Here is a 26,430-nt window from a genome sequence, read left to right on the forward strand (position 1 = left end):
ACTGTGAGTTTGAGGCAATCTGGGACTGCATAGTAATGTCTTTAAAAATATTAGTAAGAATAAAATAAAGGGCTGGAGAGATGGCTCAGCAGTTAAGAGCACTGGCTGCTCTTTTAGAGGACCCGTGTTCAATTCCCAGCACCCACATGGTGGCTCACAACCATCTCTAACTACAGTTTCAGAAGAATCCAACATCTTCTTCTGGCCTCTGTAGGCACTGCAGGTATATGGCCCACAGATATACATGCAGGCAAAACAACCATACACATAATATAAAAATAAATAAATCAAAAAAAGAAAGAAAGGGAGAAAGAGAGAGAGAGGGAGGGAGGGAGGGAGGGAGGGAGGAAGGACAAGCTGGGTCTGGAGACAAACTGTCGTCTGTTTATGAAAAGTCTGAATAAACACAGAACCAGTGTGGAGGAAAGCAGAGCCCAAAGATGGATGGATGGGGAATTCTGACAACACTGGGGTGTGTGTGTGTGTGTGTGTGTGTGTGTGTGTGTGTGTGTGTGTGTGCAGGCATGTGCACACCATGGTACTGGTGTGGAGATCGCAGGAAAATCTTGTCCTTGGGTGTTGCCTTGCTTTCCACCTTGTTTGAGAGAGAGCCTCTTGCTGTTTTTCCACTGCATACTCCAGACTCACTGTTCCACAAACTCCCAGGGATTCTCCTGTCTCCACTTTCCATCTTCCCACATAGGTGCTGGAAGTATAGACATTCGTGCTATGCATCTGGCTTTTATGTGGGTTCTGGAGGTTTGAACTTATATCTTCCTGCTTGTATGGCAAGCTATTTTACCCATGGAGTCATCTCTCCAGCCTCTGATGCATTGCTTAAATGTCATGTCTGTTATGACTAATCATTTTTCTTAGGACATCCCTCACTCCCTAGGAAGCAGAACTGGAGGTAAAGACCCATTTGGCTTCTCCTTCATAAGGAAGAGCAAGACCAGAGAGCAGGGATGGAGGGCAAGCAAGGGAGGTGAGCTGATAAGCAGCCCCTTCAATTTGAGGATGCCCACACTTCCAGGACCACCCTCCCAAGGGGTACATTTCACCTTGGGATAGTTTATGGGGAGGAATGGGTAAAGATTTACTCAACTTCTCCTATCACCCATTGGTCAAATGATTGTTCAATGAGCAATTAATTCCTTATCCACCCCACTCAACAGGTGGCAGGGTCAACCTTGTGGGGCTACTGTTGACACGGGGGTTTGGAAGGAAGGCACTAATAATACGAGTAACTAACAAGGTGAGGTAGTGTTTTTTTGTTGTTGTTGTTTTTTGTTTGTGTGTGTGTGTGTGTGTGTGTGTGTGTGTGTGCTTCTGTTTGGTTCGTTTAGTCTTCCTAAGAAGCCCACGCTGGTCCTTCAGTTTCACCTTTCCCATCGCTGGGAATTACAAGTCACCATGCCCGGCCTCGGTGACGAATTTGAAGAAACAATCCCCAGTGTATTCTGGGGCCGGGTCAGACAAGACATTTAAGGAGTCCCAAGGGAGAGCAGGATTCAGCCAGGCCAAGGGAGTGCAGGTTACCAAAAGCTATCACAGACGACCAGAGTCATAAGGACTCAGCAGCGTTCGGGGGACCTACTGGGTTCCAAGAAAGGCAGCTCAGTGAGCATTTACAGAACACCAAGAATTTGCCAGAACGTGGCCCCCTATTGTTCAGCAGCCCTGCCCTCTCCCCTTTTCTGGGAACTGTGCCTTCTTACTTCCTGCGGCGCCCCACCCCCACCGCACATGGTTACCATAGGAACAACCTCGGTCCTACCATTGGACCGCACCCCTCTGGCCACAGTTGATTGGACTAGAGGAGAACACCTCACTGAGGCTGGACCAATCAGAGGCCCAGACCCTGGAGAATTGGGAAGGTTGGGACCTAGAGAGTGATTGAAGCTTTGCTTGCAGGGCTAGACAAGTTGGGTCTTTGGCTAGGCGGATGCTGGCAGCCAGCTTTTCAGTCGAATGAAGAGAAACGGTGAGAGGTGTTAATGAGGAAGACGCAAGATAGGAGTAATTGTGGGACCTGGTTCCTGGGCGCCCAAGACGTGGCTGCACCCCTGCCCTGAGGCTCTTCAGAACAAAGCCCTCTTTCTGCTTCAGTTGCATCCAGTGGGTTTCTGTGGATTGCAACACAAGTCTTAACGAATACCATGCCAAGTGCTGGGGCTTTATGGATGCATGGTCTCTGCCCCCAAGAAGGTCATAAAACCAGCAGGAGGGCCAGACATACACACTAAACATTAACTACCGGGGGAGTGAGTGCTGTCATAAAAGGTCATTCAAAGCAGGAGATTGCCCAGGGATAAATTAAGATAACAGATGTAAAGGGGATTTGGAAAAGCCCGAGCTGAGTAATTCTCTTGTAATTATGAGACTCAATTGCATTTTCCCCTTCCACTTAATCAGGACCGTAACCACCTTTCTTCCAGAATGATGCAATCTTGGATGGCAGCCTGTTATCTGGCACTGGGTAAATCAACCCAGGCTTCACTCGGGCTTGAGCTTCCTCATTTGTGCTTTTTTGATAAATAGCAGTCAGGTTTCCCAAGGATTTAGGAAATGTTTGGCATCAGCCTTTGCTGTGGGGTGACAGGTTGTCTTCCTTCTCTATGCTGCTTCCATCAACCTCTCCTTGACTCTGCAATGGGAAGGCTGCTAATTCCCTGAAAGAGGATCTTGGGAGTGAATCATTGATTGAGAGCTCTGCCTGACTGACGGCACCATTGCCTTGTTAGTCTCAGGACGGTGACATTTTATCTGGAGAGAAGGTGCGACTCTTTCCAGCTACCCAGTTTTCAAATCAGAGACCTTTGCAGTGCTCACATCATTTATGAAAGAACACCCTATTGAGAAATGCTGACCCTCCACCTCTTCACAGACAGACACCTCTTGGTTCTGCTGAACGTCTGTCGTCAGGTAAATGTTCAGGCAGAGTAGATGCACCCAGAGTAGAGGGCGGTGACTCTGATGTCGACCTGATGTAGATCCCAAGCACACTCTGCTGGTTGTCTGCTGTATGTGCTGTACAGTTTGGGGTTCTTTATAAGCACCTATTGGTTTCCTTGGAAGACTGATTTGGACACACACACACACACACACACACACACACACACACACACACGCACATACACACAAGATCAGGCACCTGCTCACACACCTGGCCATCTGAATTCCATTCATTGGGAGGCACATAGTGGAAGGATCAATCAATTCTTGCGGTGTCCTCTGACTTTTTTCTCTTTTTGTTTTTTCTTTTCTTTTTTTTTTTTTTCAAGACAGGGTTTTGGGCTGGAGAGATGGCTCAGTGGTTAAGAGGACTGACTGCTCTTCCAGAGGAACTGTGTTCAATTCCCAGCAACCACAAGGTGGCTTACAACCACCTGTAATGAGATCTGGTGCCTTCTTCTGGCCTACAAGGACACATGCAGACAGAACACTATGTATAATAAATAAATAAATCTTTAAAAAAACAAAAACAAACAAAACAAAACAAAAACCCAGGGTTTCTCTGTATAACATCCCTGGCTGTCCTTGAACTCAAAGACCAAGCTGGCCCTGAACTCACAGAGATCCACCTGCCTCTGCCTCCTGGTGCTGGGATTAAGGCACATGCCACCATTCCTGGCTCATCCTCTGACGTCTATAGGCACACTGTACTGTGGCATGCATGCATATGAGCACATATTCACACATGGGAACAGAAAATGAATCTTTAACAATCATGTCTACACTGAACATGCATACATTTCTCCTTGCCATTATATCCTGAACAATCCAGTGTAACAACCATTTACACACCATTTGCATTTATTGGGCATTAAAAATAATCAAGAAATGGTTTATATAGCCCTTTATGTAGCCTACTTTAAAGCACTTCTAGATTATGCGGCAGAGCCTGTCCCTGAACCAAGAGCCTCATCTTCTCAGCTGTCCTGGGGTCCAGCACATCCTAGTGATGGCCCTGTCTCCTTCTCTCACAACCCTGAGGTTACAGTGGTGATCAATGATCATGTCCACACCCTGCTCGTTACATGGGTACTAAGACTATATCTGGCCTGTTATATGGGTGCTGGGACCCAAGTTCAGGATCTCATGGTTAAGCATCCAGCACTCTTAACTACTGGCCCATCTTTCTAGTCCTAGACACAAGTCCCCCCCTCCCCCCCCATCTTTGATTTCCAGTGGGTAGAATTATCAGACATGGAAGCCAAGGCTAAGCGGGGGGGGGGGGGGGGGGGGGGCGGGGGAGGAGGGGGGGGTGGTAAGGTGAGGGGGGTGTGGGGTGTGTGTGTGGGGGTGTTGTTGGCTGTACTTTCCAGCAGAAGCGGTAGGCTCAGTCTGACCTAATCAATTGGCTTTAGAGCAAATAACAGGATTCTGGGACAGGCGTCATCTAAAACTCTAAAATTCAAGAATGCTTTCTCATAAGAATAATTCTAAAATTGAGGGCATGACCCTCATAGTATGGATTCTACAGCCGCTATAGCATTATGATTTACGGAAGTTTTCTCTCCCGCTCCTGGGCTAATAGCAAACACTGTTGCGATGCCTGGTTTCTCAGAGCACTTTATCTCAGCTAATCTGTCTGCAAAATTGATTATAACCCCAAAGCATTCTGCAGCCTAAACACTTCCAAGACAACGTGTCCCTGCACATCGCAGCCTGCTGTGGCACCCTGGCTGCGGAGAGGAAGCTTCTTCCTATCCACTAGAATATCGCCACACTGTGGCAACATCGTGAATAGCACACAGCTCCACCAGGTTGGATTTGTTTTGTTTCGTTTGTTTCGCTTGTGTTTTCCTCTGTGTGCCTATGGAACTCAGGCCCTGTGTATGCTAGTAAACAAACACTCCACTGGCCGGGCCTCATCCCCACCCTGCCAGCTCTGGACTGAGGGGATCATGGGTCAATTTTTTTTTTTTAATTGCATGACATCCCATATTCCAATGACAGAGCATCATTTGAGGCTTTTTCTTATTTTTTGAATGTATCCAAACTCGATTGCTTAACTTCTCACAAGATTACAACCCCAGGCATTTTCTTTCATAGCTTGACAAAGTTTGTGAGTACACACAACCCCAGCAAGAAGCAACATGCCATGTGGCTGTCAGAAAAGGAGCATGGAAAACATCAGCTCCGGCAGGTTCTTGTACTCAGCAGAATAACAGAGGACCTCCTATGCTGAGTGAGAATGTGCCTGAATTTCTAGTGTGTTTCTTCCATGACAAAAACAAGCCTTCTGCCGTGAGCAGACTTTTTTGTGCCCGTGGGATGAACTTATTATGCATGAAACAGATTTTGGGGTGCCCTGGGGGCACAGCCCACTATCAGAATATGTTTAGCACTTAGAACACGACTGGGTCCAATACCTAGCACTACCTTAAAAAACAAAAAACAAAAAAAAAACAAAAAAACAAAAAAAAAAACAAAAACAAAAAAAAGGAGGAAAAGAAAAAGATAGCAGATTTTAAGTTAAAAAGAAAAAATAAGATTGAAAGGGCAAGCTGTTTCCGATGCCTGCATATCTTTTGGAATCACTGCACTTAACAACGCCTATGTGTAAGACAGGTCTGTGCCTTGTCTTCACAATCCATGTGGATTGGGGCAGTTAAAGGTATTCGGAGTTGGGCATATGATAAAGTATTCTATCCCCCAGATAAGGCCACTGGGTGTATTGTCTTCTGAGGAGCAGTTAATAGGAACTTCCCTGTCTCCATTGTGAGGCAAACACAGCCCAGCCCCTCAGAATAAAAAGCCATTTGTGACAAAAATCTCCCTATCGTGTTGTAAGGAAACCCTGGTCACCCAGACAGCCCTGGTAGACAAAATCTTGAGTGCTGACACACATGGCATGGGCTGACTCAGCACCAATAGCTAGCTGGATGAGTGACGAGCCTCTCACAACTTCAGGGTCTTCTAGCTGAGGCCTGTGACGTCAGGCCTCAGACAAGCAACCCCACTACACCCTCAGCTAGATCCTGCCCCAAAGAAACCGAAGGATCCTGCATTACTGTATGCAAGCATGAGAGTGGTAAAGCAAAGTGCAGGGGATGTAGTTGAGTTGCAGAGTGCTTGCCTAGCGTGCACCAGACCCTGGGTTCAATCCCCACCACGGCAACAAAGAAGCAAACAAACAAGAATATGGCATTGTGTTGGAACTGGAGTAACCGGACCGACCAGGAACACTGAGCCTGACCCGGAGAGTGCACATTTCAGTGGGAAGCTGGGAGCTGAGCTCTAGACAATCTACTGGACGGTGTCCCATGCCCTCTGCTGAAGCCATGGTTACAGCCAGGAAGAATGTAGCCTGCAGGCTGTCATCCACCCACCTCTGATAAGTGGCCGAACTGAACGGGGGTGGGGAGAAAATCCTCAGACATGTGGCTGGAAGGGTGACCTCGGTTCAGGAGGACAGCAGAGTCCAAGAGTTCCTGGAGGATGGGAACACCTGTCCCTTCAGTTGCCCCGGTCTGCACTAAGTTCAAGGGAACCAGGTACTTTCCCAGGCTGGACCTTTTTCCTGGTCTAGGAGGAATCCTGGGCAGCTGGCCTAGCCACTCCCTAAAGAGGAACCATTTCACTCAGCTTTATGTGTAATTACTAACAAAAGCTAAGAGAAAGGAAGGGATGGCTTTTTTGTAATTTATCTCCTGTTTTGTATTTGCTTTATTTGTTCAACCTCTGCAACATTACACAAATATGAAGTCAAATATGAAGTCTTCATTGGAGCAAAGCAGGAATATAACTTTTTTTTTTTTGAGACAGAGTCTCACTATGTAACCTTGACTGACCTGGAACTCTCTGTGTAGACCAGGCTGGCCTTGAACTCATAGAGATCCATCCTATTCTGGCTGGTGTGGATCTACTCAGTGCTCTGTGCCATTTAGTGGGGATTAAATGAATAACATTTGGGAAAGGTGGATGCTCCTGGGACTCACTCCCTAATGAATGCGCTGGCTGGCATCCGGGTCGTGTTATTTGCATGTAAGTACTTAATGGATGTATGCATTTCATTGAACAATTTTATTTAAGTTATTGAGACAGGTTTCTCTGTGTAGCTCTGGCCATCCTGGAACTTGATCTATATATGAGGCTGGCCTCGAACTCACAGAGATCTGCCTGCCTCTGCCTCCCAAGTGCTGGGACTAAAGGCATGCGCCACCACTCTGTCTAATTTTACTTAAGTTTTAAACTTACAGAAAAGTCACAAAGACAGAGTTTCTCCATACTCACCTACTTACTTTCCCTACCATTAACATTTTACCTTACGGCTGTGCATTTGTACCCTCTAAGAAAAAAAGATACTGTTGTCAGTGTGCCCATGAGTTTTGTCACCATGACACAGGGTAGAGTCATCTAGGAAGAGGGAACCTCAGTGCAGAAGATGCCCTCATCAGATTGGCCAGTCTCTGGGGGCATTTTCTTGACTGATGATGGATGTGGAAAGCCCCAGCCGCACTGTGGTGGGTGCCTCCCCCGGGCAGATGGTCCTGGGTTGTATAAAAAAGCAAGCTGAGCAAGCATTGGAGAGCAAGCTAGTAAAGCAGCCTTCTGTGATTTCTGTTTCCAGCTCCTGCCTCTGCTTCCCTTGATGGTGGACTGTAACTTGTAAATAAACTCTTTCCTCCCTAAATTGCTTTTGGTCATGTTTATCATAGCAACAGAGAATCTAGCTAGGACAGTTAGGCCTCTGACTGGATCTTTTATTTTAGATTTATTCATGTACATAAGTGTTTTGCCTGCATGTATATATGTCTACCACATGTGTGCCTTGGTCACATGCATGGTCAGAAGACTCTGGATCCCCTGGAACCAGAGTTATGGATGGTTGTGAGCCACCCTGTGGGTACTGGGAGACAAACCCAGGTCCTCTGAAAAAGCAACAAGTGCTTTTAGCAACTGAGCCATTTCCTCGGTTAAATGTTCTCACTAGTGTCCTTTATGTGTTCAAGGTCAGTTCCAGCATACCGCATTATATGAAGTTATCATGACTCCTTAGTTGCCTCTGGTCTGAGATAGTTTTTCAGTCAGTACTTTTAAAAATGTCTCCAACTGGGCTTCTCTGGTGCACTTGTCGTCATTAGCCTGGGGTTATGGCTTTATCACATTGCACTAGGGCTCCTCGGCGCATCACAGATATCACTGTGATATTGCCAAGGGAGCATTTGCCAAGTCTTTCCATGAAAAGTTACTGCTGTCCCATTCCATACTCTTCATCCTTAGAAAGAAGTCACCAAGATGAGCTGACATGCAAAGGGAAAGGAACATGATAAATGTTGCTTCCTAGCTGGGTGGTGGTGGTGCACGCCTTTAATCCCACCACTTGGGAGGCAGAGCCAGGGGGATCTCTGTGAGTTTGAGGCCAGCCTGGTCTACTAAGTGACAAAGTGAATTCCAGGACAGCCAGGATTGTTACACAGAGAAACCCTGGTTTTTTTTTTTGTTTTTTTTTTTTTTTGGTTTTTCGAGACAGGGTTTCTCTGTGTAGCTTTGCGCCTTTCTTGGAACTCACTTGGTAGTCCAGGCTGGCCTCGAACTCACAGAGATCTGCCTGGCTCTGCCTCCCGAGTGCTGGGATTAAAGGCATGCGCCACTATTGCCCGACTGATACCCTGTTTTGAAAAACCAAAAAAAAAAAAAAGTGTTGCTTCCTTGGGTGGTCTGAATGACAATTGTCCTCCATAGACTCAGGTATTTGCACACTGTTCCCCAGTTGGTGGCGATGTTTAGAGGAAGAGTATGGAACTTTGCTGGAGGAAGCATGTTCACTGGGGACCCACTCTGAGAAGTCTGTAGCCTTGTCCCACTTCCAGTTAGCTCTCTGGGCCTCCTGAATGACAAACTCAGTCAACTTCCTGTTCCGGCAGCCTGCTGTCATGCCCTCCCTGCCTCATGGACTCTCCCTCTGGAACTGTAAGACAAAACAAACAAATAACCTAACAACAGAAACACTCTTTTTTCCATAAGTTGCTTCTGGCATAGGGTTTTATCACAAAAGTAACTAACACACTTCCAAAGAAAGGTAAAGTAGCCGCATGAATTATTTGAAATTCTTCTGCAAAGATTTATCTTTTCTCCCATAGTTATTTACTCAATCTTTATTTACATCAGCACCAACTCACAGGTATTTACTTTGGGTTAGAACTAACACTATGATGTTTGCTCTGTAGCTGGTACTGTGAGGAGGCTCTTCCGGGATGGCCCCTGACTGTTGACATGCCACCTTCCTTTCATTTCTTTGAGCATTTCCTTTTTAAACAAAAGAAATTCCCCTTCAAGCATTTTAGTGCCTTTGTGTTTTTGAAGCACAGCTGTTTAAAAGGGCATCTGGGCTTTTATTATTTTTCAACTTCTTAAGTGTAAACCTTTTTTTATTTTCTCACTTATGTGGCAGTCACCAGATGTATGCTGAGGACCAGTCTGTGGGCTGGAGAGGTGACTCAGCAGGTAAGAGGACTTGTTGCTCTTGCAGAAGACTCAACATTCATTCCCAGCATCCATAGAGCAGCAAATAACCACGAGTAACTCCAGTTCCAGTTACTCGATTCTCTTCAGCTTCTGCGGGCACAGGGCATGCCCATGTGGTTGCACATACATGCATGCAAACAAATATTTATACATCTAAAAGATTTTTTTTTTTTTCAAAGAAAAGCTCTTTGGAGTAAGACTGTGTTCCTTTCCTCCTGGCACTGAATCTTCCAGTACCTTAAGCTTCCTGTCTGTCAAATGCAAACTGGTTTTTGGACATGTTCCTGTGAGAAGTTAACAAGATAACATAGAACAGATTAAGATCAAGGACTCTAGGGGGCTGGAGAGATGGCTCAATGGTGAAGCTGTTGCGGAGGTCCTGGGTTCAGTTTCTGGCACTTCCTGTGATCCAGTCTCAGGGGATCCATCACTCTCTTTTCTGGCCTCCACAGGCACCACACAAACACGATGCACATGCATACTTGCAGGCAAAGCTCTCATAACATAAGATAAAAATCAATCTTTGGAAAAGAAAGATCAAGGACTCTAGCAGTGGCCAGCTTGGATGTAAATCTTGGGCTGTCGATTTGATAAGGAGACTGTGGGAGCACTCAGCAGGTGTTAAACATTATTAAAGTGCTGCTAAAATCACTGTTAGTAACTTCATTTTTACTGTGAGCACTGATGGGGCAATTTGACTCCTTAATCCACTAGTTGCTGGTCTTGCCCTTGCTGTCTTGGCTGCTTTGAGCTAAAGGACTGTCAGATAGCCAGCCAGACTATCCTTATGACATCACTGTTTTGAACATTCCATGTACACCTTGAGAAACACTACACAATTGCGCCAATTGCTCCAGCTCCTGAAGGTGCAGCCTTAGCCAGGACTGGTTCAGCTTCTACCAGATGGTTGCCAGCACAACCTCAACCAACCCTAGCTGGCCCTGCAACCATTTTCAGGGAAGACAGTTTCTCTGATCACTTAGCAGTGACTGCCACAGCTAGTGTTAGAAGGACAATGCTGTGATTGGTGCAAACACAATCCTCGATTTACATGAGGTTTTCTGAAGCTGGCACAAACACCCTGCCTATCTAAGCAGGCTGCTGAGCTCACTTGCTGAGTCACTAGGAAATACCCTTTTGTGCTGCTTCCCCCATATTCTCAAGTAGTGTCTCCTTGCCTATTTTTAATGACTTGGGGCTAGGATGATAATACAAAGACAGCAGAGATGGGCAAAAGGCTGGAAAGGGCCAGAAAAGAAAAACTGCAGGCCTTGTCACCAGAGGTTCCAGAGAGCTTGTGTGATTTTGCAAAAGTCTCACCTGGAGGCCTGTGAGCTTTGACACTGGCTTCTGCCAAGGGTTAAGAAGTCCCAATGGTCTGCATAACCGCTGTACCACTTTAGAGAGGCCTACATGGTAACTTAGTACTTTAGAGCAAAGGGCCTGGTTACTAGAGGCTCCTACAGAAAAGAGCTGTAATGTTGAAGGGTCCAGCATATCCTAGGCCTTCACCCGGGGCCACCATGTGCTTTTCCTACCTGTCTGTTGCCACCACTGCCAAACGCCATGGGCTATAAAACCTGTCAAAGGCCGGGGCGGTGGTGGCGCATGCCTTTAATCCCAGCACTCAGGAGGCAGAGCCAGGTGGATCTCTGTGAGTTTGAGGCCAGCCTGGTCTACAGAGCGAGATCCAGGACAGGCACCAAAAACTACACACAGAGAAACCCTGTCTCAAAAAACCAAAAAATATAAATAAAAAAAAGGTCTCTGTGCCTAATCATGATTTCTACCCAGAATAAAGACCCAATGGGGAAGGGAAGGATGGAGGGGGGTGAGGGCTGGACACATTACTACCTGTAAAACCCTAAACAAGTTACTTGTCTTTGCCTTATCTCATTCATTAAATGGGAGGTGGGGAGAAGACATAGCTTCTTGGAACATAGGATCTTCAGCTGGTACTCAGTCCCTGGCCAAGGACATGTGCAACGTCAGCTATTATAACTGAGTCTGAATAAACCTTCAGAGCAGGAATTATCCTATAACATTTGTTTTCTCACAGGAGAAGTGCAGCATTTATTAACACTTGTGTGTCTACACAACAAAATGTAGTTGTTTCTCACAACTGAGACAGCAAATGAGTGAACTTAGGACAATGCCTGGTAATGTCCTAAACCATCATACAAACAAGGGCAGAATCACAGCTTTCAAGAGTCCTCATGCCATTCTGTAGTGGGGGAACTTAAGGGAACTGACCATGTATCCTAATTCAGAGTAATCTACTGCACTCTGAAGCACAGAAGGCGACATGCATGTATGGTGAGGCCGGCCCAGATTCTTGATGTAGCTCCCTTCCTTAGCACTGCTTCTTTCCTGGCAGTGGAGAGAACACCAACTTTGCAAGAAGAGAACTGCTCCCCCATCATCACCTCTTTCATCTTGGGCATGTGTCCATTTCCCCAGGTGCGAATTGAGTTTCCCTATGTACAGAATTTTGTCTTTGGAGATAAGGTCTCACTATGTAGTTTGGGCTAGCCTTGAAAGGCCAATCTTCCTGCCACTGGCCCTACGTATTAAGTGCTGGGATTACAGGTGTGCACCACCATGCCTGGGTTATTTTACAAGATTTTTAGGATTGGAAAAATACACAAAACTTTGTTTCCTTTCTACCTCCAAATTCAACAGTGATGTAGCTGGGCCTACTACTTGCCATAATCTGTGTACAGTCTGGTTCCTGTTTAAAAACAACAAAAATCAAGCTGGCGGTGGTAGTGTATGCCTTTAATCTCAGTACTGGAGAAGCAGATGCAGGTAGATCTGAGTTCGAGGTCAGCCTGGTCTACAGAGTGAGTTCCAGGTCAGCCAGTGCAACGCAGAGAGAGCCTGTCTCAGGGGAAATGTAGTATTTTGGAATCCTGAAGTAGAGAAACATCAAACACGACATTCTATTATTAGCATTTCTTTATTCAATTTTATAACACCAAGAAAATGACATTTAAAACCAGACACTCTGACAACACATCAGCTATATCACAAACCTAAAGATAGCTGTTGTAGACTCAGCCTCAGCATTCAATTTTGCTTTTTTATTGCACAGAATCAATAACTGATTATTAAAAAAAAAAAAAGAAAGAAAGAAACCCTAAATATCTTAGCCAGCCTTGGCTTAGGGTCTTCACCATAAATGTGGGCAACACTTTGAACTTGGAACTGATAACAAGGTCACACACAACTACTGGACGTACAGATGAACTTTGTGTGGCCTTCTGGAACACTGCACTAGAATGACTAGAATCAGAATGACTGATTGTTTGATTTAAATAAGCATCAATGTAGAATGACATTTTCCATGTCAGTAACACATTGGCAGCACAAGGTGGGAATGAGCTGTTCACTGAAATGAATTTCTCCATCATGTTCTGCTCATCATAACATCCTTGCTGGTCTGGGGTCAAGTGAAACACCCTTCTAATTCAGCCTGAAGGGCATCTTCCTCCTCTTCCTCCTCCTCTGCCTCCTTATCATTTACCATTGCCAGTAACTGCAGTAAGGTTGGGGCTGCACCCTGAGGCAGTCCAAGCTCTCTTCGAACTGTCTTGTGGACTGCCCCTGCAACGATTTGGTCTAGACGGGCCTGATTCAGAACTTCTCTCTCAATTAGTCCTTTCTGTGCCAATCTCTGTAATAAAGGCTCCAACCTTAGAACATATTCAGATAGCTTTTCATTATCCTTCTGATAAGTAGTAAGGTATCTGACCTGCAATGCCCTAGGACTATCAATAATCCCAAATATTGTCTCAAGAGACTTCAGGCATTCTGCAACTGTAATGAAAGGATTGTTTTTCTTGAGGACTCGAATAATTTCAAATGCTGGGCCTCTAAGGCTCTCTATCAACCGCCTTCTTTTCTCTATATCTGACACGTGCCATGTTCTCATTACCTGACAAGTATGAAATATCCAGGATTCAAAATCTTCTTCACCTGGTCCTGGAGGATCCCTGCCTGAGAATACACTCAGCTTTTTGTACCTCAGATTCTGCAGGGTAGGCTTAAGAGCCTCATCTAATGCCTGTGCCAGCACGGGGGCTCGCATTTCAGGGATCATGCCCTGGTCTAGGCTGAGAGGGTCATTTCGATTCCCAAGAACTCTGGTCAATTCACCCATCGTGATGCCCTCTCCCTTTAAAAACTCATTTAATCTGCACAAAAATTCATTATCAGAATCAGGAGGCTTAAAGATCACTCTCCAGACACTTCCTTTTCCAGGTATCTCCTTGGGAACCAGAGCACTGCTAGTCTCTACTGTAAGGCCTATCAAGGCTACATTCTTGTTCTCATCCCTCCTGAACATCCTCCCAAGCAGTCTGTATTCCCCCAAGGGAGCCAGGCCAGCCTGCAGGGCCTCCTCGATGTCTGTCACTCCGCAAGTCGTAGGGATGCCGGCAACCAACAGTGCTTTCCGCGGGTTCATATCCATGCCCCTGCACCAGTCTTCTAAGAGCCTCAGAGTCATGATGCCGAGTATTTAAGTCCTAGTTCGCCTCGGACGCTGCTGCCGCTGCCGCTGCCGCCGCCGCCTCCGCCACTCACAGTGATGTGCGCACTTGCCTCTTCAACTCGCCGAGGTCCAGGAGCCTGAGAAGACAGAGCACCCATGTTAGTTAACCGTGTGCGCGTTGCCCGCCGCCCCGCAGCGGTGCTGTGCTGCAGCCGGCTCCTCGGCCCTCCCGCCTTCGGCGCCCAAAGACGACATCGGGCCTACGGCCCCGCCGTTATAGACAGACGCGCCGCCCGGATCCTGGAGAAGGCGTCTGACCTTTGAGGGCTTCAGATGAGACCCGGGGACTACGTCTCGAGCTCGGTAGTCGGGTACACGGTGCGGGGAAGGGCAGGAAATCGACCGCCGCAGCCGCCTCAGGGAACAACCACCTCAGTCTGATGCAGAGGTGGTAGGCGGAGGCACAGTGGAGACAGCCTGACGTCACGAGAGGCGGGCGCGCGTTTCCGGCCCCAGACGGAAGCTCTGACTGCGGCGGCATCCGGGACTGCGAGCGGGCGGGCCACTCGGGACAGGAAGGTGAGACCCGGGGCTGCTCAGCTTGCTGTCAAGCTGGCCCGGCGCTCAGGCGAGTGCCGAGCTGGGGCTCTGCGGGCTAGGTCTGGCGCAGCCTGCTCAGCCCGGGCGCCGCAGCGCTTGCTGCGGGGGGCGGGCCCGGCTGCCCCGAGCCCCGGCGGCCGAGCATCTCCAGGTGGCTGCCCCTGACTGGGGCTCCAGAGGGCGGTGGGGCCCGCCGCCGCGTGACCAGCCCTAGTCACGCTGAGCTTAATCACTACTAGCTCGTGCTCCCCGGCGGCGGCGCTCACCTCCGAGCCGCGCGACCCAGAGGGTTTCTCTTAAGGTGGCTTGGTCTGAAATGCCAAAGGCACCTGACTATTCAGAACTGAGTGACTCTTGCACGCTTGCTGGGGGAACAGGAAGATTTTCGGGACCACTGTAAGTGTTTGAGTTACCGTCTTAACTTGGGGGCTTCGACATTGGTTTAACGAGTGGAACACCCAGTGTTAATGTCTGAAGTAATGGTGTTAAGTCAGAAAGCATTTCAACTGTCAAGTGCGATGTCCTGTGTGAAAACTAGATACCCCTTTATAGGAAACGAAGGTGTACTGTGTCTGTTCAAACAAGATGTGATGATTCATTCACTCTGTGGTGTTCACACAAATAGCAGTACTCAATATATACTGAAACCATTATTTTACGTGCTCACAACTGTTATATAAAAACAACCACCTGTAAGTTGTTTACAGCTGTTAAATATGCTCGTGCTTTTCAGAACTCAAATTTAAATCAAGTGCACTTTGAATAGTTGCCATGGCAACATTACTAGACCCTAACTGTAGTTTTTCTGTGTTTACATTGAAGGCACAGAGCATGGAGAATGATGAACTTCCGTCAGCGGATGGGATGGATTGGAGTGGGATTGTATTTGCTAGCAAGTGCAGCAGCATTTTACTATGTTTTTGAAATCAATGAGACTTACAACAGGCTGGCTTTGGAACACATTCAGCAGCACCCTGAGGAGCCTCGGGAAGGAACCACATGGACACACTCCTTGAAAGCTCGGTTACTTTCCCTGCCTTTTTGGTTGTGGACAGTTATTTTTCTGATACCATACCTACAGATGTTTTTGTTTCTTTATTCTTGTACAAGAGCTGATCCCAAAACAGTGGGCTATTGTATCATCCCCATATGCTTGGCAGTTATCTGCAATCGGCACCAGGCATTTGTCAAGGCTTCTAATCAGATCAGCAGGCTGCAACTGATTGACACATAAAGCCAGTCACCGTTTTTTTCCTTATGATTACAAGACTGTGGGCACTACATGGAGGCTGATCACAAGACTGAAGTTTCCTCACAAATCTCAGGAAGTTGTGGTGGAACAGAGACTTAGAAAATGCGACAAGAGGACTATTTTATCTGAATAATAATGACTTTTTAGGTAAAGCCTGAGAAACAGTACTACAGAATCATGTTGATGACTTCAGATATTGGAAGTAAAATAATGGCTTGTTATTTGCAGTCTTTAGAAACTTGAAAAAGTACCAGAATTTTTATTTCTAGTCTATGTGCAACATAGTATGATTCAGAAATTTTTCCACTGGGGAAAACAATGAATATATCCATGTGCTAAGTGTAAAAAGGTCTGGCCATGATCATAAAATTTAAATTTTATACAATTACTTGGCTTGCTTTAAAATTTTTCAGACTAAGACACTAATTCATCCTGCTGGAGCTAACTGCTTTCTTGTTTTTGGCTTAAAAGGGATGAGTATAAAATTACTCAGGTGGTGGCTACTACCTTTCTGGGTTTCTTTTTTTGCGGGGGAGAGGGGGAGCAGTGCTGGGGTTGAACCCAAGCCTTTTGTACTTCTTTTCCAAGACAAGGTTTCTCTGTGTAGCCCTGGCTGTCCTAGAACTTTCTCTCTGTAGACCAGGCTGGCCTCTGGAACTCTGCCTCCAGAAGTGCTGGGATTAAAGTTGTGTGCCACCACCAACTGGTGCATTTTGTACTTTTACCACTAAATTACATTCCCAGCCATGATGGCTATTTGTTCTTTTTTGGGGGGGGGTGGGGGAGGTTAATGGCTACCTAAACCACTAATCTTTTAAGAACTACGTAGCAACTGAACAGATAAAATGGTTGAAAGTCTAGAAATAACATGGAAGATGAAACTAGGTAATTCAGTCCAGTCTTTCTCAGTATCAAACCCTTTGAAAGGCTATCATGTCATCTTCTTTCTCACTCTTTTCTAACCCAACATTGAGTCTTAAAGCAGCTGCATCAAGATGTGATCCCGTGTACTCTGCACTAGCAACATCTGTGTCTGGTCCAGTACAGATCACCAAAGACAGACTGTTCCTGAGTGAGATGGGGTATGCAGTGATGATAATACTAAAACATCTCACACTGGTTTAATAACCAAGGGCTTTGGGGTCTGTACTCTTTTTTTTTTTGTTTTTCAAGACAGGGTTTCTCTGTGTAGCTTTGCGCCTTTCCTGGAACTCGCTTTGGAGACCAGGCTGGCCTCGAACTCACAGACATCCGCCTGCCTCTGCCTCCCGAGTGCTAGGATTAAAGGCGTGCGCCACCACCGCCCGGCAGGGGTCTGTACTCTTAAGCTACAGTAACCCTGAGAGCTAGTAGCACTTTATTACCTATGTTTTATAGATGAGGAACAGGAGGCAGAGAAGCAACCTGCCATAGGTCAGTTACTAAGCAGCAAAGCTAAGTCATCACCAGATGCCGGTTTCTCACCACTGACACACCACCCCGTGCTCTGTACAAATGGCAACTATTCTGTCTGTGTATACTGCCTACTGACTCATATCAAAAATGAAAATGAGTATTAGTGAAAGTTTTTCTCAATTTATGCATTTGCAAGCTTTCTGTTTCTGCTTTTCAGGGTGCTCGAGATCAAATGCAGGCCCCTGTACATGGTAGCCAACTCTCAACCACTTTGATATAACTGCAGTCCTACAAGTTTTTCAGGAACCCCACTTTATGCTGTATTTGAGCAGAGAACCTAAGATTTCCATGGGAAACTTTAATTTTTAAAATAGACATTTCCTGGCTGTCCTGGAACTCAGGTTGGCCTTGAAATCAGAGATCCACGGGGGTGGGGGGTGGGGGTGGGGGGGTGGAGAGTGGGGGAGGCACTAAAGGGAAGGTGTGCATGCAGACACCATGCTTAGCTCAAAAGCATCAGAATCTACTTTATGATTCTCTCAACCCGCCCCACCTCTCTCTGGTGTTGAGACAGAGTTTCTCTATATAACTGCCTTGGCTGTCCTGGAACTCGCTCTGTAGATCATGCTAGCACTGAGATCTGCCTGGTTCTGCCTACAGGAGTGCTGGGATTAAAAAAAAAAGTATGTGCCATTGCACGAGGGTGTGTGTGTGCATGCCTTTAATCCCAGCACTCAGGTATGGTGATATTTTATTTGTACTGAAATGTGATTTTTATTTGTATGTTAGTTAGTAAATAAAGTTGCCTGGGGGTCAGAGCTAATAGCAAGCCATAGCAGAAGCCAGGCAGTGGTGGTGCACACCTTTAATCCCGATCACATGACAAGCAGATCTCTGTGTGTTCAAGGATTCAGCCAGCATGGAGACACATGCCTTTAATCTCAATACCAACCATAGAAGACCTGGAGGTCTATATAGACAGGCAGTGACGAGGAGGTCATGTGGTTGGGTTTACAACCAATGAGAAGGCAGAACAGAAAGTCAATAAAAAGACAGATACACAGGAAGTAGGTCTCTTTCTGAGGAGAAGGACGACAGCGGCAGCGAAGGGTAAGAAAGGGTTTTTAGTATCAGCTCTTAGCTACTACTCTGATCTCTTGGGCTTTTAACTTTGCATTTGGCTCTGTGTTTCTTATTTAATAAGACTGTTACATCTACACTCAGGAGGCAGAGCCAGGCGGATCTCTGTGAGTTCAAGGCCAGCCTGGTCTACAGAGCAAGTTCCAGGACAGGCTTCAAAGCTACACAGAGAAACACTGTCTTGGAAAAGTATGTGCCACTACTGCCCAGCTTTAAGAACTTATAGTGGTGGCGCAGGCCTTTGATCCTAGCACTTGGGAGGCAGTGGCAGGCACATCTCTTGAGTTCAAGGCCAACCTGGTCTACATAGAGTTCCAAGACAGCCAGGGCTACCAAGAGACCCTGTCTCAAAAAACCAACTCAATTTAGTTGCTGAAAAAACACATCTTTTGCTATCATATATTCAGTGCTCCAGGGAAAGTTTGACATACCCATTTCTGCGAATCAGTTGCATCTTTTGAGTGCTTTTAGTAGGCATGTTGCAGAAATGTTTTGGAAGCATTCTACATTAATTCTCCATTCCTGAGGCAGGTGTTATATTGGCATGAGTGCCATTTTCAAAGACTCTGTCTGAAGCACGCAAGAATTAATAACCTGTCTATGGACATGGCAACTAATTGGAAAAGCAATGTTAATTGGAAGAGCCATAGATAGGATATGGTAGCACATACCTTTAATCTAGCACTTCGGAGTAGAGGTAGGTGATCTGAGCCTAGTCTACATAGTGACTTTCAAGACAGCCAGAGTGACAGACACAGTGAGACCCTGTCTCAAAACAACAGCAAAAATCAGAAGAGCCAAGATTTGAACCCAAGATATCTGGCTTCAGATCCCAGCTTTGTACTTGCAGAAAAATTAAGTGTTTCCCTTTTTATTAGTATTGAAGTAGTAATATTAAAAAAAAAAAATCTATTTGCCATGACAGGGTTTCTCTATATAGCTCTGGCTGCCGTAGAACTCACTCTGCAAGGCATGCACCACAACACCTGGCTGATACTTTAAATTTTTAAGGAAAATTGTTTTAATTACTTTTCAAGTAGGATTAATATAGTATTTCCAAATGTAATTAATTATTGTTTAGCTTACAAGGTTAATCTGCTCTTTAGCAAATTACATTTACTTATCTACTTATCTGTGTGTACATATGTGAGGTTGGGTGCCATAGTGTGTATGTAGAGGGCAGGACAACCATGGGTGGGTCTCTCTCTCTCTTTCTCTCTCTGTCTCTCCCCCCCCCCCCACTGAGATCACATGGCCTGGGTCCCTACACCCTTTAAAAAACAAAAACAAAAATGTGGGTTCTTAAAAACAAGCAATTCTGCAAGCACTTTACCAACAGTGCAAGCATCATTTTATTTGCAATCCTACCTGAAATGAAACAATCCTATTGAAGTTTTCACTGAAATACTTTTTTCTTCTTCAAAAGTGCAGGCATAGAAATATATAACCACAGAAATGTCTATGACACTTTATTCACCATTACACATTTTTGACTTAGGGGATGTTCTAGTTTTAAAAAATCCCCTGACGTATAGAATCTGATTCCATTTTACAATCTTTAAAAAGTTTGTCTTTGGTGGAGTCATGATATAAAGTGCTCATACAAGTAACTCACTGCTCTTGTGATACAACCACATGATTGTATGGCATGAGTAGTGTTAGTCTTTTCTTAAATACCCAGTGTTAATGACTTAGCATCTTCAGTCTCTAAATTCCCGGCAGAAGCACTTACTGTGATATTTCATTACTCATTCTTTCATCAGGTATGCACCACCATGTTACAAATCCTCCCACAGATGAAGTCCTAGATGACTTTGACTGTGGTTGGACATCACCATGCATTAATATTTCTTTTGGTGTAAAGTGGTTGTGGAAAAAAAGAAAAAACTCACATATAAATAGTGTCAAGGTCCATGGAGGTGGGCTCCAGATCACTTTGTCTTAATACTTTTCAGATGCTTCCGTTAGGGTTGAAAAGAACTGGTCCATGGTGTTTTAACTTTTTTGTTTGTTTGTTTTTGTTTTGTTTTTTGAGACAGGGTTTCTCTGTAGCTTTATGCCTTTCCTGGAACTCACTTTGTAGACCAGGCTGGCCTTGAACTCACAGAGATCCTCCTGCCTCTGCCTCCTGAGTGCTGGGATTAAAGGCGTGCGCCACCACTGCCCGGCTTGGTCCATGGTGTTTTACCATAGCATTGACTGAAGATTCAAGTGCTTATCTTTGGAAGAGTAACAGCAAATGTTCTGTAGAAAGTTCACTTGAGTCATTTGAAAATTTTATCTACATTTCTTGATATCAAATCTCTTCTGGGTTGTTCCAAATATGCTTCTCTCAGACTTTTGCCTCCCATTCTGCCGAAACTGCTCACTGGTGATTAAGAGCCAACCCAACGACCAGGTCTTGATTCTAGAGTTACTTTTTAAAGTTTCTGACACTGCATCTTTGCCATACTTTCTCCAGCTGGCTTTTCGTTCAGGAGCATCATTAGTGATGGATGTTCCTTAGCTGCCTACTCATTCAGGAGCCATGAGCCAAGAGGAACAGCCACAAGCAGCCAGTAGCTGCATATATTGAGTGGCTCAGTTCTAGCTAATTCTCAGGTTTTTCTTCTTCCTCTTAGCTGCTTGCTTGCTGCTTCTTTGAATTGTTTTGGGGAATCGCCTCCAACTCTACATGTCTCTTCTTAGGCTGTCTGTCACTTTATCCAGTCTTGTGGTTTTAAGTACCCCTCTCCAGAGTTTTACTTGAATGTCCACCACCTATTTGTTTTTGCTTTCTGAAGTGGAATCTCCCTAAGTTACCCTGGATGGTCTTGAACTTGATCCTCTTGCTTCAATCCCCCAAGCAGCTGGGATCACTTGAATGCATCACTACACCTGGCTTCACTTCACTGCCTGCCTACACTTCATATATTTACCAGCAGGCTCATGAAATTTAACCTGTCTACAACCAAGCTGTCAATGTCAACCCATCAAAACCTGTTTTTCAAGTCTCGTATCAGTTATGCCATGTTTGTAATCCAGCACTTCGGGAAGAGGTAGGAGGATCAGTTTTAAGGACAACTTCAGCTACATGTGAAGTTGGAGACCCTGTCTCAGGCTGGGCATAGTGGCACACACCTTCAATCCCAGCACTCAGAAGGGAGAGGCAGGCAGATCTAGAGGGAGTTCCAGGACAGCCAAGGCCACCCAGAGAAACCCTGTCTCGAAGTCTTAATCAGCACCCTACACCCTCATGTCATTCCCTACATTTTTGCTCAAATTCTTCTCCAGCCACACTAACCAGCTTTTCCTTTTCTGAAAGTCTCATACTCTGTAACTCAGGCGGCTGGCCTTAAACTTAGTATCCTCCTGCCTGTGCCTCCAGTGTGCTGGGATTACAGACATGTGCTTCTTTGCCTGGCTCCAGTGGTCTTGATTTTGGAACATTTCAGAAATTTCTGACCTACAGCCTTTGTGCTATCTGTGTTTTCTTCAAACTATGGCTCAAATGTCATCTTAGTGAGATTCTGACTACCTAGTTGAAAGCAAGCATTCTTCCCAGTTTAACTTTTCCCTACAGTACTTACCTATCCTCACATGATCACATGTACAATTCCTCAAAATCTTGGATTTTTGTCATGTATTGTGGTGGGCACTATGCTTACAACTGTAACTGGCACACAGGTGTTCAGTATTTATGAACGTATATTGTTATACTGTAAAAGCCAATCTAATTCACTCTCCCTAGAGAGCAGAGCCGAAAGCTAATATTTACTATTAAGTGTGTGGCCTAATCTATCACCTGTTCCAGTTTAATCCAGCTCTTTTAGGTCTCAGGGTTTAGTGATATTTTCTTCAAGGCCAATATTTAAACTGTCCCTCAATGTATTTTTGTTTTGAGTTCTTGTATTATCGGATGTCTTGGAATTTTCCTTATTGGTGTTGAGAAAAAACATATACAAGGTTTTTTAATTAAGTGGAAGGCTAGAGCCCTCAATAAATTTCTGTTTCAGTCATGAAAAGTATAGTTTCTTAAGCCACCCAATGTGTACAAAGTACAACAGCTCTCAGAACTACATAATAGTTTCAGTCTCTGGTGTTCCAGTACTGTGGATCTAGAAAGCACTCATAAACAACTACCATCTCCACCAGAATTTTGTCCAGAGTAAATTTCTATTTAAAACTATACTCCAGTGGCCTATTGATATCTTAATGTGAGCTGCTACTTTTTAAGATTTAAACAGCTTATTTCTAGAATCCACTGTTTCTTGGACCACAACTTTAAATAGAGCAATTCTGATCCCAAGGTCACCAGAGAACTAAAATAGTTAACAGTATTTTTGTTTTGTTTTGACACGGTTTCTCTGTGTATATTTGGAGCTTGTCCTGGAACTGGAGTTTAGACTAGGCTGGCCTCAAACTCACAGAGATCCACTGCCTCTGCCTGGGAGTAAAGGCGTGCTGGGATTAAAGGCATGCACTACCACCGCCCAACCTAGTTACAGTATTTTTATGACACTTTTTTTTTTTTTTTTTTGGTTTTTCGAGACAGGGTTTCTCTGTGTAGCTTTGCGCCTTTCCTGGAACTCACTTGGTAGCCCAGGCTGGCCTCGAACTCACAGAGATCCGCCTGGCTCTGCCTCTGAGTGCTGGGATTAAAGGCGTGAGCCACCACTGCCCCGCACTCCTCTTTATTTGATGGTACCCTACTCAGTACTTGGCCTAGTTCTCCTAACCTATATGGAAGTTGCAATCAGAGAGGGGGTACAAGCCTTCTCAAGAAAAAATTAAATACAACCCTGAGAAGATGTTTAAATTGAAACCTAATCCCAGCACTTGGGAGGCAGAGGCAGGCGGATCTCTGTGAGTTCGAGGCCAGCCTGATCTACAGAGCGAGATCCAGGAAAGGCTCCAAAGCTACAGAGAGAAACCCTGTCTCGAAAAACAAAAACAAAAACAAACAAAAAAAATTGAAACCTAAAGGAAGAAAGAGAAGCAGCACATAACTTTAAGCACAACACTGGGGGGTGGGGTCAGGGGGAGACAAGGGCAAGCAGATCTCTGAGTGGTTAAGGCCAGCCTGGTCTACAGAGTTCCAAGTCAACCAGGGCTACATACAGAGAACCTGTCTGGAAAAAACAGGAGGGCATACCTGAGCAAGGGTGGAGTGGGTACAGTGCACATCAAAGATCGGTCATTTGGCCTTGCTATGGAATCCCAGCACTAAAGATCCTTCCCTTTGCCTCCCAAGTGGTGAGACTGTATCATACAACAACATGTATGCCCCCCTATGTTTGACTCCATGGTAAGTTCTTTCCTGGTGTTTTAAATGCCCTAATACCACAGCCAAGCAACTATATCCTCTTACAAAATGTGGATCTGGGCCCTAGAGTTAAAATAATAAATACTATTTAGGCATTTCTTTAAGAAAAGTTACCTCATGCCAGGCGGTGGTGGCACACGCCTTTAATCCCAGCACTCGGGAGGCAGAGGCAGGTAGATCTTTGTGAGTTCGAGGCCAGCCTAGTCTACAGAGTGAGATCCACAAAAGGCACAAAGCTACACAGAGAAACCCTGTCTCAAAAAAAAAAAAAAAAAAAAAAACCAAAACAACAACAACAACAACAAAAATACCTTGTTTCACTTTTTAGGTTAATCATTTAAGGCTTATGATAGGCTTATTTTTAGGTACAAATGTGAGGGTTGACTTTCCTGTACAAATGTAAAAAGTTGGAGCTGTTTCAAAAGGTCAGCAGTTAAGAGTATTAGAATGAATATTAAAAACAAACAAACAAAAAAAGCCGGGTAGTGGTGGCACATGCCTTTAATCCCAGCACTTGGGAGGCAGAAGCAGGTGGGATCTCCAAATTCAAGGCCACCCTGATCTACAGAGAGTTCCAGGACAGCTAGGGATACATAGTGAAACCCTGTCTCAAAAAACCAGAAAACATAAAAATTAATAAAAGATCCATCAAACTTACAACCCAGAACCTCAAAACACTATATAAGCACAAATACTATATTGAAATGTCTTTATAACACGTTTATTAAACAAAGAAGGAAATATAGACATTTTAGGAGCAAGTTGAACTATCAATTTAAACTATTTATTTATTTATTATGTTTTTCAAGGCAGGGTTTCTCTGTTTAGTTCTTGCTGTCCTGGAACTCACTTTGTAGACCAGGCTGGCCTTGAACTCAGAGATCTTCCTGCCTCCCAAGTGCTGGGATTAAAGGTGTTTGCCACCACCGCCTGGCGACTATTTATTTTAACCCTGCATGTTTATCTGTGCACTAATATGAAGGAGTCAGGTCCCCAGGACTGGAGTTACAGAAGGTTGTGAGCCACTATATAAGTGCTGGGAATTGAACCTAGGTCTTCTGTAACAGCAGCCAGTGCTCTTAACTGCTGAACCACCTCTTCAGCTCCCTTAATTTAAATTATTTAAAATATATTTTAAATTATATACAGGCAAGTTTTTTTTCTTTTAAGGGTTATGTTAATCTAGAAAATTTAAATAATAGAAACATCATTCAACAAGTAAGAATGTCTGGCCATTAGTAATATTTCCTAGTTCAAATTACCTAAGAGTGCTTAGTGGAATGCCTATGCTCCAAGAAAAACATTTTAAAAATGTAAAGCAAAACCTTGTCTCAAAACAACAACAAAAAGCCAGGCATGATTGCGCACACTTGTGATTCCCAACACTCAGAAGTAAGATATGGCAAGTTCAAAGCCAGCTGGGCTATGCAGTGATTTCCAGGTCAGTCTAGGCCACATACATAGCAAGACCCAGTCTCAAAACAAAATAAATATATTATAATTAAAATATTTTATTTTTTCTATTTTTATTCTAATTTCATTAGGTACTTGTTGCATTTCAACTGTCAAAATCAGGAAAGATGCAATGTAAATTTAAAAATCCACTCCCGTTACACTGATAGGTAGCAGAAAGGGAGCACATATATTTTAGGAATTTATATTTTAAAACTATACAACATGGGCTACAGAGAAGGCTCCGAGGTTAAGAACACTGGCTGCTCTTCCAGAGATCCTGAGTTCAATTCCCAACAACCACATGGTGCCTCACAACCATCTATAATGAGATCTGGTGCCCTCTCCTGGCGTTCGGACATACATGCAGGCAGAACAACATAAATTAATCTTAACAAAAACAAGGGAGGGCCAGATGGTATGCCTTTAGTCCCAGCACTCAGGAGGCAGAGGCAGGTGGATCTCTGTGAGTTCGAGGCCAGCCTGGGCTACAGAGTGAGTTCCAGGAAAGGTGCAAAGCTACACAGAGAAACCCTGTCTCAAAAAAAAAACAAAAACAAAAAAAAAAACCAAACCAAACCAAAACAAACAAACAAAAGAAACAAAAAATTATTCAACAGTTCCTTTTTGACTAAAACAATATGTCTACAAGAAATATCTAAGTTGCAATCAATATATTTTATTGACTTGGGCCTCGTATTTATTCTTATATAGATGTATACACACAATATCATATTGCTCTTATCAATTGTCTAGGACCACGACAAGCAGGTTTTTTTTTTTTTTTTTTTTTTTTTTTTTTCCAGACAGGGTTTCTCCGTGTAGCTTTAGTGCCTGTCCTGGAACTCACTTGGTAGCCCAGGCTGGCCTCGAACTCACAGAGATCTGCCTCGCTCTGCCTCCTGAGTGCTGAGATTAAAGGCTTGTGCCACCACCGCCCGGCAACAAGCAGTTTTTATAAAAGCTAAAAGATGTAGACATGCACCATTTGATTTAATAATAATTTTTGTTTTGTTTTTCAAAACAGGGTTTTCTCTGCATAGCCCTGGCTGTACTTGAACTTTAAGATCCTACCTGCCTCTGTCTCCAGAGTGCTGGGATTAAAGGCATGCCCACCACCACCCAGCGATTCAATGGTCATTTTATTTTTTAATCTTTTATCTTTTTTGGTTTTTCAAGACAGGGTTTCTCTGTGTAGCTCTGGCTGTCTTGGAATTAACTCTGTAGACCAGTCTGGCCTTGAACTCAGAGATTCTCAGAAAACTCAGAGGAAGCAGCCTGCTTCTGCCTTCTGAGTGAGTGCTGGGATTAAAG

The 26,430-nt window shown here is 44.7% G+C and overlaps 2 protein-coding genes across 4 annotated transcripts; one reads left to right on the forward strand and one right to left on the reverse strand.

The window, feature by feature from the left end:
* Positions 1-5,908: 5,908 nt before the first annotated feature.
* Positions 5,909-16,212, forward strand: Lyset (lysosomal enzyme trafficking factor). 3 transcript variants are annotated; one of them, XM_059279602.1, is made up of 2 exons: positions 5,909-6,503; positions 15,395-16,212. In XM_059279602.1, exons 1-2 carry the CDS (start codon positions 6,448-6,450, stop codon positions 15,804-15,806), a joined length of 468 nt encoding a protein of 155 aa, XP_059135585.1. In that variant the 5' UTR covers positions 5,909-6,447; the 3' UTR covers positions 15,807-16,212. The 3 variants fall into 3 exon arrangements, with proteins under 3 accessions (XP_059135585.1, XP_059135586.1, XP_059135584.1); XM_059279603.1 differs by lacking the exon at positions 5,909-6,503 and adding an exon at positions 14,469-14,551; XM_059279601.1 differs by lacking the exon at positions 5,909-6,503 and adding an exon at positions 14,586-14,968.
* On the reverse strand, positions 12,418-14,460 carry Moap1 (modulator of apoptosis 1). Its single transcript, XM_059279600.1, has 2 exons — positions 14,291-14,460; positions 12,418-14,109 (listed from the first exon to the last, which is right to left on the reverse strand). The coding sequence occupies exon 2, from the start codon at positions 13,985-13,987 to the stop codon at positions 12,926-12,928; it is 1,062 nt and encodes a 353-aa protein (XP_059135583.1). The 5' UTR covers positions 13,988-14,109; positions 14,291-14,460; the 3' UTR covers positions 12,418-12,925.
* Positions 16,213-26,430: the final 10,218 nt, after the last annotated feature.

The sequence above is a fragment of the Peromyscus eremicus genome, chromosome 14 (genome assembly GCF_949786415.1).
Source record: "Peromyscus eremicus chromosome 14, PerEre_H2_v1, whole genome shotgun sequence".
In the NCBI taxonomy this organism is placed as follows: domain Eukaryota; kingdom Metazoa; phylum Chordata; class Mammalia; order Rodentia; family Cricetidae; genus Peromyscus; species Peromyscus eremicus.

Coding starts and splice junctions, on each gene's coding strand:
- Moap1 (XM_059279600.1), bottom strand. CDS start 13,987: ATGACTCTGAGGCTCTTAGAAGACTGGTGCAGGGGCATGGATATGAAC.
- Lyset (XM_059279601.1), top strand. CDS start 14,889: ATGCCAAAGGCACCTGACTATTCAGAACTGAGTGACTCTTGCACGCTT. Junction 14,969..15,394: donor GGAAGATTTTCGGGACCACT/GTAAGTGTTTGA, acceptor TTTACATTGAAG/GCACAGAGCATGGAGAATGA.